Source organism: Pelecanus crispus, chromosome 7 (genome assembly GCF_030463565.1).
Source record: "Pelecanus crispus isolate bPelCri1 chromosome 7, bPelCri1.pri, whole genome shotgun sequence".
NCBI classification, from domain to species: domain Eukaryota; kingdom Metazoa; phylum Chordata; class Aves; order Pelecaniformes; family Pelecanidae; genus Pelecanus; species Pelecanus crispus.
The window spans coordinates 11,552,375-11,570,440 of NC_134649.1; the positions used below are offsets into that span (position 1 = coordinate 11,552,375).

An 18,066-nucleotide genomic window follows, 5' to 3' on the forward strand; every position below is an offset into this window, starting at 1 on the left:
TCCTTTGAAAACAATCTGGTGTTTATTAATCAACAAGAATTCAGTGTTTGGTGTCCTTCAGCAGGAAAAGAGAAGGAAAGCACATGTGGGCCTGGCCTCCTGAGTGAAAACATGCAGGTTCCATCCCCGTGCTCTGCTGAGGAGCAGATTTCATATAGCATTGGTATGTCAGCACTTTGCTCTCAGTTCCCGTGACATTTGGCAGGATTCAGTATGCTTAAGTTGAGATTGAGTTGCCTAGGACCCAGGCAGCAAGCCATTCACCTGCTCTCTGGTGTTGCCCTATAGGTATCTAGATTCATTAGGCTCCCTCTTAGCTGGAGAGTTCTCTGGACACTTAATTTTAGACACCCACATATGCTCAAAAGTGCCATTTCTGGGAAGGCAGGCACTTAGATCTTATTTAAAGCTATGCTGTGTTTCTGGTTTATGTGGGTAGGCACCTGGACTCTGTTACTTCTGTTGGAGAGGACTGAAAAATTGGATATGGACAAGGCTATGGCACGTGCCTAACCTCCTGCCTTGTGGCCGACGCTCTCACTCAGACATTGGAAGTTGGGGTCTAGGCACTGCTCAGTGTGAGGGATTTGTCCCAGTCCCAGCTATAGCTCAGGAGAGCACCCTCACCATCCCTCCCTTAGCTGCTCTGCAGCTGTATCTTGAGAAATACGAGGCCAGGGATAAAATGTGAAAGAAGAGATGGAGTACAGAGGGGAGCGGTGACCAAAACCAGTTATTAGGATGCTGCAGGGGAAGGAGAGTCCCAGGCCCTCCTCCCTGGCATGCATTATGCATTTTACACCGGGTACCACCATCACCACCAGGAAGCACCGATGGGAGATTGTCCGGTTTTCCGGCTGCAGAGTCTCAGAGATACCATCTGTTCCCCATTTGTTGTAGAAGTTATTTAGGTGGCTGTGTGAGACAGACGGGATTACCCTCTGGGCTTCAGTGTCTTTGATGAGGCAGCATCTGAAGTTAACACTTAAATTAAGCAGACTTGATTTTATTGCCTTTATGTATTATAATACCCATGAAATCATTAAAACTTTTTGCCTGCTCCTTGGTCTTGTCGTCTCCCTGTAGTGTTTCTGTCATATGCTGACTTTGTATGGCCTGCCTGCCTGAAAAATCAGCAGCCGTCTTCCCTTCTGCACCCCAGCGCACAGTGGGACCTCCCAGGGGTGTGGGATACCTGCACTAGCACCTCCATGGCTTGGTAGGGATTCTTGGATGAGGGACATCACATTTGGGAATAATCCTTTTTCCATTTCTGTCTCACAGATTGATGAACTCCCTGAAGGAGCTGTGAAGCCTCCAGCAAATAAATACCCCATCTTCTTTTTCGGGACTCATGAAACGTAAGTGAATGAACATGATCTTTTCCTTTGAAAATGTCGTCTTCCACTGCAGCTAATGTCATCTCCACTGATTTTATTGGAACAAATCCTGACTGAAGCCATTGGGAGCCTAGAGATAGGCCCTACGAGCCCAACTCATTTGTATTAACACGTGGAAGTGAAACTTGAAAGTAGGTGGGAATGCTGCTGTGTAGATGGTATACCATGGCCTAAGCACAAATAATAACCAGTGCCTGTGTTTCCCGTAAAGCAAAAGTGATGGCATAAATGAATAGGTCATCTAAACTCAGATGCAGGGGCAAAAATTTTTTACTTGGATGTACATGATAGCAGAGATCAGGCTGTTGTATTTAGACACGTTTGGGTTCATGTCCTGTGTGAGAACTCGCTTGGTAGTTTGTAAAATGAAAGGAAGCAGACCCCAGCGTCTCACGCAGTCCTCACATAGCTTTAAAATATATGCATTCCTTTGAGATTTGTGCTGGGGATATTGTGGAGCTCTCAGAACTTACAAAAGAACTGAGCTGGCTGAGCTCATAGGGAAAGAAAGGAATCGGAACAGAAAGGGTAACTTAGGCCTTGTAGTAATTGCTACAAAGTACAGAGTTTCAAATTTATAATGTACATGTCTCTCTTTTAAACTATGTCTGAGATAGTTAAAAAAAAATAAATTGTGGTTTCCATTTTGCATGAAATGTTTACATTTTAAAACTTTTCCTTCCCCACTTGCAGGGAACATGTTTTCTAGAATTCCTTAATAAATGGAAAAATGAAAAAATGAAAATCTGATGACATTTTAAATTCAATTTTGGAGGTTTGAAGCTTTATTAAAAAATTATTGTTTATTTTTGAATTCTAACATTATTCCAGAACATAATAAGCCCCATAGCTCATACATCACATTTTATTTTAAAAATCTTTAAAGGCAGTTTCTGCTTAATAAAGATCAAAATAGTCTCTGTTTAGTTAAAATATTTCTTCCTATTGCTGTATTGAAACAACCTGATATTTTGATATATTGTGATCTACTACTACTGTCGCAAAATAATCTAAAAAGACTAAAATTCAAATATACTTAGGATGCTTTAAAATCAGAAACCAACATTTTTTTTTTAATGGAAACATTTTTCTTGAGAAACATTTTGAGAAAAAAAATCTGACTACTTTTATTCTGAAATGAATGAATCCCAAACTGCTAATCTCTTTTGTTTTCGATTTTGTTAGCCCATGATCTGACTGCAACATCTGAAACAGGAAAACAGTTTGTAGTTACTATCTCAATAATTTAAAAAGCATGACTGTTAAAAATGAACTGTAGATTGCAGCTTCTTAGTTTTATAGCAGAGCAGTGGAAACTGTTATACTCTCCCAGTGGCAATGAACATATTTCAAACAAAGATGTAGACCGTTTTTCTGTGTTTACTATACATAAAAGGCTGTAGAAACATTTCCATACATTACTGTTGAGCTAAATTAAGGTAGCTCATGGTAGGTTTCATACAATTTTGCTTTGTTATTTGTGTTAGAACAGTTTGTATGTATTTTTGGCAACAAGGAGACATGTCCTAGTACTAGCAAAAGCAGAGATAAAATAACTTGTTTAGATCTCTTGCTCTGTTGTAGCCTTTAATATTAACGAGACATCTGTCAGTTTGGAAATCAGTGTTTGGCTTTCAGGTAGAAATGCATTCTTGGCTTTGTAATTATATAATTGAGATATTTCTCAGTGAGACAACTGAGTGTGGATACCATTCTGTCTCCTGTGTAGTTAAAAGGAAGCCCTTTCCCCAGAGACTTGGCATCTGATGCCTTTAGCCAGCAGTTGGCTCTGTACTGGCAAACTTCTTGGCCAGTGGGATGATTTAAGTGAATGAAACTTTGCACATTCATAAATGCTGGAAGGAATCAGGGCATAAATGAGGTATTAATCTGAAATAATATTTACAGCAAGGAAGAAGTATGATCCTCTGATTAAGGTATTAGACTGAGACTGAAGACAGTTGGGTTTTCCTCTGTCCTCTGCTATTAGTTTGAGTTTGACCTTGGACAAATCTCTGTGCCTCAGAAACCTGTCTGCAAAAAAGGCCGACTTCCCAGCCTCGTGGCGATGTTACAAGAATAAATGTGTTGTAAATGGTGGAGCTCCAAGATCCCGTGGTAATGGAGACCATAGAGTTAACGTTAATTGCAAAGATCATCAGGAAAGTAGGACAGTCATTATAGTGAAGGACACTGTGACTTGCTCAGCTCCAGTCATTGGTGACATAGAATCTTCCATGTGGGAATGAAGTACTTTTTTGTGCTTTCACTGTTCTTAATTTAACTTACGATTAGCCATCCCAGTACCATGATACAGAGCACAGTAAACACACTGGATATAGATACCCAATGGAAAGCAAATTATGCTTTCTTCAGTTTTATATAGGAAGTTAGAATTTTGCTGTAAAGTATGTAGAAAAAGCAGGATAAATCACCACTCTTCTTTTTTTTATTATTATTATTTTTCCCTGCATTGTGTTGCCTGTGCCTGAAATTAGTTGGCCCAGCGCGTAGCTGACTTACGAAGCAGCAGAGCACAAAATCCCTCCTTTGCTGTGCTGTCTAAAAAACAATTTGGCCACAAGCACCCTGTGTGTCTCATTGTTTCCTTGTATTACTCATCTGCCTATATTCACCCATTGTTTCTTGTCTTATATGAAATTATAAGATTTTTGGGAAAGAGAACATTGTTATTGTGTTTGCACAGAGTCTAGCATGTGGGGGGCTTATTCCAAGAAAGAAGCTCCCAGGCTTACTGGCAGTATAGATAATAATAAATGCCACTGCTTTTTCTGTCCAGTAGTACAAGAGATAAGTTTTGGCTCATGGGTTCTAGGCACTCATCATTAGAGTCATCATAGAATGGTTTGGGTTGGAAGGGACCTTTAAAGGTCATCTAGTCCAACCTCCCTGCAATGAGCAGGGACACCTTCAACGAGATCAACAGAGATGGTTTCAGTTTGCTCTAAAGGAGGTGGCTGATGCCTGGCTTCTTGGTGGGCTCCTCCTGTCCTTCTCTGCCACAGCTCCACTGTTGGTAAACCCCCACGCTCCCATGGCCACTGTTGGAGACTGAGACCCCTACACACCTCATCCTCAGCAACAAAACCCCAAACCAGAGCCATGGCCAAGACCCTAGGTGCATCTCCAAAGAGCCCAACCAGATCTTCCCCCAGGGAGATCTACTTACATGCTTTAACTTTTCATATGGTATTTTTAGGACTTTCTGGATTCGTAACACATAGGATTGGAAGTTTTGGTCCCTTGCTATCGCAGGCAATTACGTCATATAATCCCTTTCATAAACTGTTCAAGTGCCAGTTCCCAGCAGTAGTTAATATAATAAATGAGACTCGTTTTAGTTGTTTCTAGAGAGACCCAGCATGATTTTGCAACATCAAACATCAGAATGGTGAGACAATCCATTAAATCAGACTCACAGCAGTAACTCAAAGCCAGTGTGTTAAATAAACAAACAAACAAAACTGAAAAAGAAATGATGGAATAAGCAGAATAATATGGAAAACGTTTGCACTGTTAATGTTGGGGTTTTTTTGAAGAGGAGGAATTTAAGTCCTTTTTTGAATGTTACCTGTGTTAAAATGCAGTGCGTTCCTGGGGCCCAAAGACCTTTTCCCATATAAAGAATATAAAGATAAGTTTGGGAAGTCAAACAAGCGAAAAGGATTTAATGAAGGCCTGTGGGAAATAGAAAACAACCCTGGAGTAAAGTTTACTGGATATCAGGTAAATGACTTTCACTTCTATTCCTCCTTATCTTTCTTGTTTTCTTCTTTGAAGACTTTTTGTCAATGTAAACATTGTATGAATGATGTGGAAGGTCCTCGTTTTGGCGGAGCTAGGAAGATTCACAGCTTTTGTAATTGCGTCATGTAAAGACAACTGTGGTCTTGCACTCTGCAACAAATTGAACTTCATTCATACTGCAGAGCCCTTTGCTTTCTGTGATATTCTGGGGTGGTGAAGTGGAAAATTCTGCAGCAGATTTAGTTGAATTAAAAATGGAAGGTTTTATTTACTCCAGTATAAACATGAATAATTTCTGACTTCTTCTTTCTGTTGTTTATTTTTATATCAGGTTCAGTGTATTTTACACCGACCTTAAGGTCACTGCACTTTTGATTTTTACATTGGTAATGTATAACACGTAGGACACCACTGCCAAAGTTGTGAGGGGTGAGAAAGTGGAGGTTTAAGTTGCTGTTACAAGATAGTAGCTGCTGTACAACAGCTCTCCCTGTTGGATGTCCAGAGCAAAAAAGTCAGTGAAGCTGGAGGGGGAGAAGAGTAGTTGGTGGGCTGTATAAAACCAAAGAACTTTTCTCATTAAAAAAATGTGGTCCTTTGAAGGCAGAAATCACCTCCAAAAGAAGGCAAACACCTATTACATTATTAGCACAAAACCTTACAAACCAGAGATATGGACCACCTGCAGACAAGCTGCTGCCCCTCTCAGTTCCTGTTTCATATTTTCAGCCCTACAGATGTTTTGCATACGCCTGGGGATTTAAAAAAATATAGTGAATAGTCTGTGGGAGATAGACTGTCGAAGAGCTCTCAGCCTTCTGGTCAGTGTTTGTTTTCCTAACACAGAGATCTTGCCCTTTGGGGCATTTGGTAACAGCCATCTTCTCTCCTGAATAAGTCTCTCCTATTGCAGCCAAAGTCTAAAAGTTTCCATAGTTTTGCCCAAAGTGGAACATGCCAGGTCTCTCCACTGAGCAACCCTTAGTGCTCCGGCAAATACATTTTTGTTATTGGATCTTCTGTTTCTGTGTAAACCCTTCAGAACATGCTATCCCAGATTCTGCATCTGATAACTGTTTTCAAGTGGTGACTGAGAAAATTGCCTTTGCAGCCCTTTTTCTTGATAATTGCAAGAATAACCTGAGCTCTTCCTGACACAATTAAAGCCTAAGCTCTCTGTTACCAGTATTTCTGTCTTCAATACAGAACAAAAATTAAGTAATAGATTTTAGTGATATTTTTGTTGTTTATGTTGTTATTGTTATTTTAAAGGCAATTCAGCAACAGAGCTCGTCAGAAACTGAAGGAGAAGGAGGAAATACAGCAGATGCCAGCAGTGAGGAGGAAGGTGATCGGGTAGAAGAGGATGGAAAAGGAAAAAGAAAGAATGAAAAAGCAGGCTCAAAACGGAAAAAATCCTACACTTCAAAGGTTATCGTCTGAGTTCTTCCATTGTTACCCATGTGCATTTATAACTAGAATACTGTTGACTTCATGGCAATCTGTTGTTCCTTCTCCAGAGTTTTGAAACCAGAACCATAATGGTGGTGTTCAAACAGGCAAAGGGAAGTGCTCTTGCTTTTGTAGACAGCCTTGGTGAGAGAGCAGCTGAAATACTCTGCCCTGTTCTAGTATCCACACTTTGAGAAGGAGGTGAAAGTATGGGAAGGAGTTCAGAAGGACTGGAAAGAAAACCCATGCAAAGATGGATTGATAGGTTTGATCATCTTAGAAGGTATTTCCCCATGAAGAGCAAAAAAAAGCCTTAGGATTGTGCCTCCTGCAAGACATGAGTTCAGGTTTGGTTCCTGTCTGGTAGAATTCAAGCTTCCCTCTCCTGTCTCCAGTGTGAGTGCCCCAGATGCCATGCTAAAAGATATGGTAGGGTCAGATGTGCTCAGCTGCTCCTGTTATAGCTGAGTGTAAAATACCTCAGTACAGGATACAGAATGGGAGGGAGGAGGAACTAATTCATTAAGCAGGGAGTAGGGCACTCAATTTGTATATAAAAGACCTGCATTGTAGTACCTACCTGGCCTGTTAATATCTAAGTAATGGCGTAGATGAGGAAGCTAAGAGTAATGTGTCTCAGACTGCCTCATTAATGGCTGGTGAATGTAATCACCTGTGTAGTGACAACTTTTGGATTCAGATACGCTTTTCCACTTGTCACCTGGGTGAAAGGGAGCAACATTACAGTCACTTCCTCCAGTTCTGTGTGTGCCTCCAGGTCTGTACTTTGCTTAAAAAATTGTGGAAAGTGTGGCAAAGTCATGTTAATTCACATTCATGTTATTCCTCTCTGAAAGTGAAAACTAAATGAAATGAAAAGAAGCAAGCAAACAATCTGATCCGGGCTTAATTTGGGAGACAGCGGGAGTTTGTGGTTCATCCACTGAACAAAATGTATTAAATAATTTCACCCCCTTTGTGTGTTTTACATTAGAAATTCAGGTCTGGTCTACCATCTTCTTTCCAGAAGACTCTGGGCAAAGAGAGGATTAAGAAAATGGTGGCTTAATGCCACAATTTATCCTTTTGTACTGTAGAGTTGCATAACGTAAAGGGAGCAGAAAAGATGTATTGGTTCCACATGGCTTCAATGTTAATATATTAAAGCTGACAGCGCTAAAAAAAGTATGGAAAGCAGCTCTGCTAATGTTATTCTCATTTTACATCTCTGTGTTTAATCAAAACTTTTGTCAAGCTGGCACCATCTGTTTCATTAACTAGCAAAACCTACAGGTGACCCAACACTAATACCCATCTCCTATTACTGTGTCTGTCTTACAGTCAATTGTGCTGCCAACCTGTGTTGAACACAGAATTTCTCCTTTTGCTTCATTGATGGCAGTAACTCCCACTACTTCACCTGAAAAACTCTTTTCACCCCACATATCCTCCCCAATATTCACCTTGAACAGCGAACCACATGATCAGACAGCATTCCGCATACATTTCAAAAGTATCTTTCTATGACTGAAGCTCAGTTTTTACTTTTTAACTTTGTTTTTGATCATTTTAGAAATCCTCCAAGCAGTCACGGAAATCTCCTGGAGATGAAGATGATAAGGACTGCAAAGAGGAAGAAAATAAGAGCAGCTCCGATGCTGGGGACGCAGGCAATGACACAAGAAACACTTCTTCAGATTTGCAGAAAACCAGTGAAGGGGTAATCTTCTGTTAATATAATTCACTTCCCATGCAGTTTGCTACTGGGGGGCTTTGGAGCTAGGGGTGAAAGGCATTGCATTGCAGTGACCTGTGCATACCACGTGCAATCTTTTTACATTGCATTTCAGTGCTCAGAATGTGTCTAGAACAGAAACATGGGCCTGGGCCCTGCACCGGTACAAATTTTGCTCTAGAGAAACAACTGAATGAGAAAAGATACTATAAGCATTATTTTTGTTCCAACACTTGCATGGATGTCAGCTGAGAGGAGCTACTGAAAACCATGAGCTGGAAGGATGCAAAATTGATGTGGGAGCAGAATCAGACTGCGTAATGCATTTTGGCTCACTAAACAGTGGAAGCCTGCTTATCCTTTCACAGTCGTTTAAAATTTGTGCAGTCCCACTGACTTCTTTGGAGTTCATGAGGGTTCATGTGCACTTTACAGACTCCGGATAGTGAGGATTTTAGGGCAAATCCTGCTTGGGATATGACCTTCCAAGGAGGGGATATACAGTCTGCTCCAGAGCATGTTTATGCGGTCTCCTTATATGTTTGTGTCAGTTGTGTGTTCATATCGATATTATTTTGTTGTGACCACAACAACAGAAAGGAAGGCTGCTGAGCAGGGGATTTGGCATGGGAATTGGTTAGTTGTCAGCCACCTTTAACAACTGCTACTATTTCTGAGCCTGTGGAGCAGCACAAGCCTCCCTGCTCCAGCACTTAGAGCTCCGGCTCAGAACCAGTTCTAGTGCAGTTCCCATGCCAAGGCTCTGCCACGTGGCCAGCAGCGGGGCTGGGCTGTCACAGGAGTTGCTGAGTGACACGAATCCCCAGGTGTGAGAGGAAGCCAGCCAGCACAGGCTCTCATCTGACATTGCCGAGGTGCCTTAGTGCCCAGCTGCTCAGCCTCAACCCTTTCTCACAAAACACAACCTCTGGGGAGCTGCTGTCGTCTCCCGCTTAAAGACTTCTCCCAGAGCTTCTTTTCCCCTTGTCTGTCTGTAGTACAGTGTATGTGTTTTGTGGCTCTTGGCCTTATAAAGACTTTGATATGTGGCTCGTGGGGTCAGGAAGATGATATGCACTGACCTCCTCCCATTCACTCTGAACACGCAGCTGGCTTCAGCCGGAGACACACAAGGAGACACGCCTTCCCAGCGCCTCATCCACGTAATTTCAGCCTGGGGCTGATGAGTGTGGTGAGTGCATAGTGCATGTGTTGCCCACGTTCTGGCTAATGAACCCTGTGACACTTTCATATCTTCAAATAGGTATTTGAGTGAGAAAACTGGCCATAAGGTCCATCCAAGGTGGCAAGAGGTTCAGGAGGGCAGTGACAGGGGATATGTCATAGAATCATAGAATCATAGAATCTGTGAACTTCAGGCATGTTCTCCACATAAGGACCAAATGCTTACTGAGTTAGGGCAGTCATAGATTAAGTGGCTAAAAAGTCACATAGGATGTTGGCTTTGTGGCTGGTGACGTTCATATAGCTCTTCCTTCTGTATGTGACATGCTTGTAATCGCTGGGAGGTAGAGTCCAGCATGCTAGAACGTCATGGTGCTCTGCAGCATTTTCAGGATTGCAGATATTTCAGCCCCTGTGCTGAAATACCATCGACAGTCTCTGTGTCCTTCCTGCCAGCACCAACTCCACAGAAATACTCACCGTCAACACTGTCATACCCATGTGAGGAGTTGGCTCTGCTCTGACTTCTGCAACTCCAGCACTGGGACTTGACCTCACGCTTGAATGAGCAGTCTTTACATCTTTGGATGCTTTTAACATTATGGGAAAGGTGGAGTTTTAGGAGGATGTACTAAAGAGAGATGGAGGGATGGTTTTAAGGGCAGCTTGAGATAAAAGCACTGACAAGTTTGGAGAAATTCATGTCCTGATCCAGATATTTTACTTTGGGCACTTCTGCTGCAGGATCAGCATTTCACATGTAAATCCTCTTCAACATTTCTTTTGTGACTTTGTCAGTAGTGCAATTCTCTTTTAGGACCAGGAGGGGACACTCCATCTCCTTGCATCCTCATAGCCAGAGCAAATGTCTTTTTAGATGGTATGCCTTCATCAGACACAAGGCACTCAGGGAAAGAGTAATCAGACTTTTTTTTCAGTTGGTGTTAAATGGCCAGTCACACAGCGTGTGTCTGGATTGACCTCCCTGGGGCACAGGGCTGGCTGTCCTGCAGCCGCATTCTGCTGGACATCCAGACTGGGAGTCTGCTGGAAGGCATTGAGCTCCTCCAGCCCATGCACTTGGACTTCTTCTATAGAAAGGATGGTCGAAAAAGACCAACACGTGCCTGCAGAGTTGGGATATGGTCGTCTTGTTCACACGCATGAATTCAGAAGAACGTCTAGGTCTGCTAAAAGACACCATCATAGATGAGATTATGGTCTCTCTAAAATCATGTAGCTTGCGAGAAGAGCATTGCAGCAACGACAGGCAGTCTGAAGAAGATGGGCATCCTCCCCCCGAGCGTGCAGCACAGGAGCTGCGTACCCACCGCTTCACCCTCCTGTGAGGCCAGCCGAGCTCCGGACGGCTGGGTGGCCATGAGATGGCGCCAGGAGCATACCAAAATGAACACTGGGTGCAAACCTGCTCCCTCCCCCGAAGGTAGGGTGCTGGGGGCTGCGTGAGACACACCAGAAAAGATTTTGTTTCAAAATAACTTGTAGAAAGGTACCATGAAGGCAAAGAGACAAGAAAAACAAGAGAATCAGAGCCCTGATCTCGAGGATCAGCATGTTTCGTTCCCCTGTTTTTGCCACCGTGACCGGCTGCTGAAAAGGTGCCCGGTAGTGGAGGCTGGGAAGGGCTGCGGAAGGCAGGTGGGCAGAAGGCTGCGGGCTCAGCTGCCCCACTTGTAGTGCTCCCCACGGGGTGCATCCCGGAGAGCCTTTGGCTCCTGCGCTCTGCACCTCCCAGGCTCTGACCATGCTAGAGTTGCCTAAAGGACACAAGCAGCTTTTCTCTTAATAATACTAATACTGATGATGTAGTGGTTGTGTTTGACAGTGCCTGGAGCACAGGCTGGAAACACCTCTCCCCTCTTCAGACCAGAGGGAACCTTGCCTTTTAACCACATTCTTACCCTCAGCATTATGGGGATCTTCTTGAAGGGTTAACAGCTGAAGTCAAATGATTGCAGGAGCGTCTTCACCTGTATTTTTTTAATGAAATTTCTAACCTCCAGGTGGTAGAGGAAAGCTTGAAAATGTGAAGTGATGGCTTCCTAAAGGCTCAAAACCCAGAGCAAATAAAAGTACTTCCAAGGCGATATTTTTTCAGCCAATTTCATACTTTTCAAGGGCTCAACTTGTGATTTATTTTTTTTTTTTAATACCTGGGGTTGACAAAGCTGCTTTCTTTTCTTAGCATCATCCCTTAGTTTCTCAGCTCTTCTTGAGGACTACAGGCACTCTCAACAGAAGAGACATTAGCTTACTCAGACTCAGCCACAGTTTATAATTGTGTCCTGCCACTACCTGTTTCTCAAGCTCTTTCCCTCACTGCTGTTGTTTGGCTGATTCCTTCCCCAGAAAGATGCAAAGCCTGAACCTCGGGGTTTTATTATCTAATATTAATTAACTAATAATATATTAGCTAAGACAGTCCATCCCAGAGTTTGCTCAAGTCAAGAGTCACAGACACCCCCCCCCCCCCCCCCCCCATGACAGTCCTCTACTGTTAAATACTAAATCATTTTGGCTTTCTCAAAATACCACATAAACTGAATATTCCAGTGGAAAGGTGTTCATGGCTCTGTGTTGTTTACTTTATATGGTACAAAATTAGCTCATAAATCAGTGAATTCATGGCAGCAGACTTATATTCCGCATTTAAATCTCCGGTGACGTGTGTGTTTGGTTCTTGGCTGGCACAACTCTGAATCTTTATAACTGAACACCTAAGTGGCTTTTTACTTCTACTCTCTGGATACCCGTATAATGACGTTCGAAAGCTGGCTGTAGTCCCTGCCCTATTAGAGAGTATTTGAATGTTAAGGTCAGCGCTCAGGGTATGTGGCAAGTTTTTCCTTTGGTATTCATTATTTTACAGTCCGGACATTGTGTTGGTAAATGAGGCGTTCTCTTTGTGTACAGATGCATGTGGTTGCCTTTCAGGATGTGAATGATTTTACTGAGTCTTTGAAAAATAATAGTTTTGTTGGAAATGAAATACATTTTTTTTTTTGCTGCTGGTGCAGCCTGAATATTAAAGTGGGGTAAAGGACTGTGATCTTTTTACTCACACTGACAATCAGTTACTAACATGGGAGTCAGTGGATCTATTTGTGGAGGCGACTGCTTGCCAGCATGAATAAGGGGATCAAAATCTGGTCCAAAATTACTGCCATCTGATACTATTGCAATTGGGAGAACATATTTAAAACAGCCTGTGTCCAGGACATATTTTTTGTTGTGATGTTCTTGTGGGCTAGCAACAATTCCAGTTACTGCTGTGAAAGACAAGTGTTATGGCCAAACTGGCCAGAGAAACACAGGTTCATTGTGTCCTTCTGATGTGGTTTTGAGATGTTTGGTTCCTTTGCTCTTCCTTCTTTACTTCTCAAGAATAACATTGGTTACGCTGCATACAGGTTTGGGGTTTTATCAACATTAAAACTGTAGCATTTAGGGCTCTATTCAATATAAAAGCATTTATGTGGGCATTTTTCCAGAAAATGAAAACAGAGTATGTATTTCTGTCTGAATTTTTTTCAGCAATTTGAGGTAAGTTAAAATCTACTCCTCCAAAAAGATAACATTTGTAAAAACATGTTTAACTACTGCACGGCAAAAATTTCTATGTAAAAATCAAATAGTGGCATACTCTCTGGTGTAAAGAGGTGTGTTTTCATATAGCTCAGGAGAACAGCACTGCTAAATAAGGCAATGGGGCATAACTCAGGAGAAACATAAATGTCTGAATGCAAGTTGAGATTAAAGCAGCCGGTACAGATGAAATATACTCTGCATCTCTGTGTACATTGAATCCTCTAACCATTTCAACCTCAAACCAACACGTAATAACAGTGATCGTACAGAGCAAGTAAATAATTATCCTGCCCATCCAGCAAGAGCTTTTAAAGCACAGGATGGCTGAGTCAGTTGCCAGATACTGTTGAGGAAGGAATTTTCAATGCCAGAAAAAATAAGGCAATTTGTGGATTCAGTTTTATTCCCTGCTCTCTGTGTTCTCTGTCCTTCAATTTTATTGATGACTGAGATTTTTCACTAGAATCGGTCAAGATGCTGTGCTGTTTCTTTTGCGTGCAGTACCGTTGGTCAGTGTGGCACACGCTGTACCATATCTCACAGTAAAGCTGAGAGACTTGTTCAAACAAAGATGATGCGAGTTGATCTGTTTCTGAAGAGGCATGAAACCATGGAGACCATGGAAACCGCTCAGCTCTGCCACATCCTTGTTCAGCGGCTGCGGCGGGAGCCCGGCAGCACGCGCTGCCTGGCTAGGGGAAGGAGCCGAAGTCCCTGTGCAGCCCCGCTGGCCCCGGGGGCTGCCGGCATGGGAAGAGAGGAGAACTGCCGACTTCTGGGGCAGCTGGGGGCGCGCCTGGGAGACAAAATGTGTGTCATGCTGGAAGATGGCACTGGAAACTGTGAAAATCCTAGCGGATGATTTGCATACCTGGCTCTTTGTTGTCCCTCCTGTGCCACACTGTGGCCCAGCGGGCCTGTGAGACAGTGGGGAGCGCGAGTATTAATATTCCCGGTGCCCCACCTGAGGAGTGTGCCTGCCCAATCTTCTGGCCTTAGCCCAGAGGGGAATTGTTGTTAATAAGCGCAAAGGTTTCATACTCCAAAAGGACAGCTTTCCTTACTGGATCTGAGAGCGATACTGTAGGGACTGACTGGTTCACCACCCATCCCGCCTATCAGTGCTGGGTAGCAGCTGTCGTTAAGAACTTCAGCAGAAGGCACGGTTTGATTGACTGATCATTTGGAGTTGTTTTAATGGGTTCCTGCACTCCCTCTGAAGGGAAAGAAATGGCAGCCAACCCCTCCAAGCTACGTCTCCAAAGCATCTCTAAGTATAATCTCCTTGACTCTTAAACTGGAGAGAGGTCAGTGGAAGTGCGGTGCTCTGCATGAGCAGCGCATTGTCGCACCTTTTGGGGGGGGGGAGGCAGGGCTCCGGCAGTTCCCGTAAGGCGTCATTACATGCATGAGCATTTTATAATAACCCCTTATCATGTGTCGTTAGTCAGGACGTACCAGGACCTCCCACACGGAAAGCGCAGGTTTCCATTACTTACTGTTTGCAAACCCCTTGTCGTAGGAGAGAAGAGCCACGCTGAACAAACACAGCCCTTAGTTCAGAGGTGCAGCAAGCAGATTGGAATCCCAGGCTGCTAAGTGGGCGCTTGCAGGCTCTTATCCTCTGGGATAGAGAAGCACAGTCTGCTCTAGCCGTGGCATCCCACCCAGCAGGTATGATGGGCCAGAGAGCTTAGGCAGCAAACTGCTAGTGCAGGGATGTTGAAATGTCTTCTTTTCATATTCTCCTCCGGATCATGCGTAAAAAATCCTTCCATCATCCCCAGTGGGTTTAACCTGTACCCTCCCGCTTATTCTGCGATGTTGATTTTTTTCTTGGATGATCACACCAAATACGGTACTAATTCTTTCATCCTGCTTGTGTGTTGTGTTTCTTTCCATCCATCAGGGTGTTGGGTAGACAAGCATTCACGCTCTGAATTCTTTACAAAGGAGAAGGGCCATCTTGCTCAGGGTTAGGTAGTCACGTAGCGTCGCACGTCTTCATCTTGATGGACAAAAGTAGTTCGTCCCTGTGCCTGTAGGTGAGGTTTGCTATCTCTGTTTTAATATGAAGAAACCGAGACTTGGAGACGCTTGCCGTGATCACGTGAGGACAGCCTGATCCTGTTCCCACTAATGTCAGTGGAAGCAAGAGCTGACCTTGACTCAGGCATGAAGTGGGAGTTTCTTCCTTTTCTGTCATCTCCTTACAGTGAACCCCAAGCCAAACTGTTTCCTTTTCAGAAGCAACACTCAGAGATGTTATCTATGAAAACTCTTTATCTTTCTTCATCCTTGCTAAGCGTTCCTTTGTTTGAACAGAAGGGTGTTCTCATCGGAAGGCGTTCAGGAATACAGCAGTGTCTGAGGTTTGCATGAAGCGTATAGTGATTTAGTTTAGGGGAAAAATGCAAAATTTGGTTGTGTGTGAAGTATACTACAAGATTCGTAATTAAATAATTGGGGAAAATGAAAAACAACCCACATACATGACTCAAGCTGCTTATTTGAATAAAGCCCTAAATGTTTGCTTTTAAACTGTATTCTTTAATATTTTGTAGTGGTATGTCTAGTTGATGCAATGTAAGCAGTTTTCTCTAGAAAAAAATTTCTGTTTGAACAGACCAGGTGGTTACTTGTACCTGTGACTTTGAAGCGTGAGAATACGGCATAAATTATATCAAGGGTGTTGCAGCATGGTCTTTCTTACATTAAATGTGATTTTTTTTTTTTTTTTCTCTTTCAGACTTAACCAACATAATGACTGCTGAATATTAAGGGAAAACACAAGGAGGTTACATGTTTGGTTGTCTAATATTCTTGGATTTGATATGAGTCACCACATCTGTTCATTAGTATCATCAACAGCATCCCAGTTTGTATGCACATTATTCACATTCCTATCTGTTGTGTTTGCAGAAATGACATTTTACCCTTTTTTCTAAGGGTTACTTTTGATTTTCCTATTATTTGGTTGCATGAAGTTGCCCTTTACCAGTGGCTGAGGTTTATGAAGATACTGCGTACTTGAACATGTTTTAGATTCCTTTTCTAGATAGAAAAGGCGTTAACTCCAAATCATTCTAAATCAGCATTTTTTTAAAACCAAGTAAGTCTTAGAAATGAGTCCCCTCCATACAATACTACAGTATCTTCCACGTACAAACATAATTTTAAATTTCCCTATATCCATACTTTGATTTTTGATCAGTTTACAACATAAAAGAAAAATTCTTCTTCAGTTGAGATCACCGCCAAGTTCAATAATGTAATAAAATACCTTTCCTTATTAGAAGTACCTAGCTAGTTATACTCTTAATACTTCTCAAAATCATGATGTAATGTACACTATCTGACTTAGTTCCTATATGTGGAGTTAGTGAAAGTCTTTTTGTGTTTCTTTAGATTAATACAAGGATTTTTTCCAATGCCAACACAATTTGAAATCATTCATTTGGATGCTTTCCATTTTTAAGCTTACTGTGATATAGAACCCTATGGGAAACCAAAAGAAAACATCAATTTTAAATAATGAAAGGCTTAAAAAAGGATGCTGTCATTCTGGCTTTTTTTTCCTTTTGGAAATAGAACTAGACTAGTAAGTAAGCATTCCAAATCCATTATTCTGTGTACATTATTGTTGCTATTGTGATAATAGAGATTTTTATTTATTTTTATGCCAGCTTTTATTGTGAAAACATATTTAGTCTGGTTTTATCAATCCTTGTTATGCTTGTCCTTGGAACATCTTTTGCGTATTCAAGGTTTGTAGTTGACGAGTTTACTGTAAAAAACTAAAAAAAAACCACAACAAAAAAACAAAAAACAAAACAAAAAGAAAACAAAAAAATGTATTGTTTTTACAGAATAAATTTATTGGAATGTGTATTGGGAGTAAGGTTTGAGGTTGTAAGCAACTAAGTTAGCGTCATATTTGGCTTCATACGTGTAATAATGTGAGGTATTAATGTAAGTCAAGTATTAAAGCAAAACATTCTGTTAACATGAGTTGACCATAATAGATACAAGTGCAGGTGAGACCTTTATTTTTTCTGTACTTTGCCTTTTCTGGATAACAGGAGGTTATTAAATTCACCTTGAACGTATTCAAAGTTTCTTTAAAAACATTAGCAGTAACATCGGAGGCTCAGACGCCTGTTTGTGAGCCAGCATGTCCTCTTGCAGCCCCACAGCTCTGGGGCCATTTTCCTGGGAGGACGTACTGGGATGGAGCTATCCCGAATGCTAGCGTACGTGGAAGGAGCCCGCACCAGGGAGGCTGGGTGCTGGAGGAGATGATTGCTAAGTTCCTTTTTGCCAAGAAGCATTGCCTGAGATGTGTTGTGGCTCTTTTGGGCCTGCCCCTTTGGCTGGAGGTATAAAACCATGGGTTCTCTCTCCTGAGCACTGCTGCGAACTACACCGCAGTGTTCAACGGGAGAGTGTCAAAGCACGAATTTCTTGCTGCTCTGAAAGTCCCCTCGTGCAGGGTGCAACACGCATGCGCATGAGCTGGTGCTTTCTCATTACTGATTAGGTTTAAAAAGAAAATTAAAATTCTCTAAATCAAAACAGCCAAAAGCCAACATCCCAAAAGAAAGTGTTTCCAGTTAAAATGTATCAGCTAATTTCATCTGTGAGAAAGGCACTAAATATACTGCTTTTAGTATAAATACAGGTAGAAGTCCTAGAAATAGTTGTCATTGCAAACAGAAGCATCAACTACACAAGCCACGGTCGCTGTATTTACTACGACTTGTTTATGACCCAACAGCATTAGCAAAAGTAGCCGCAGAGAAGAACACAGCCCAAACCCCCTCCTCTCTGAAAACGCGTGCTGCGGTGCGAGGCCCGACTGTTCAAGGTAACGAGCCCTCCGTGCCCAGCTCAGAAGGGCTAGTAAGCACCTGCTTA

General features: G+C 42.3%; 1 protein-coding gene across 1 annotated transcript in view; it reads left to right on the forward strand.

Annotated features, from left to right (window-relative positions):
• Nucleotides 1-16,118, forward strand: part of HDGFL3 (HDGF like 3) — a 37,741-nt gene extending 21,623 nt beyond the window's left edge. Inside the window, exons 2-6 of the mRNA XM_075714303.1 lie at nt 1,285-1,361; nt 5,009-5,147; nt 6,441-6,599; nt 8,194-8,340; nt 15,899-16,118. Of these exons, the coding sequence (XP_075570418.1) occupies nt 1,285-1,361; nt 5,009-5,147; nt 6,441-6,599; nt 8,194-8,340; nt 15,899-15,904 (528 nt within the window). The 3' untranslated portion in view covers nt 15,905-16,118. The remainder of the gene's footprint in view (nt 1-1,284; nt 1,362-5,008; nt 5,148-6,440; nt 6,600-8,193; nt 8,341-15,898) is intronic.
• The last annotated feature ends 1,948 nt before the right edge of the window (nt 16,119-18,066 follow it).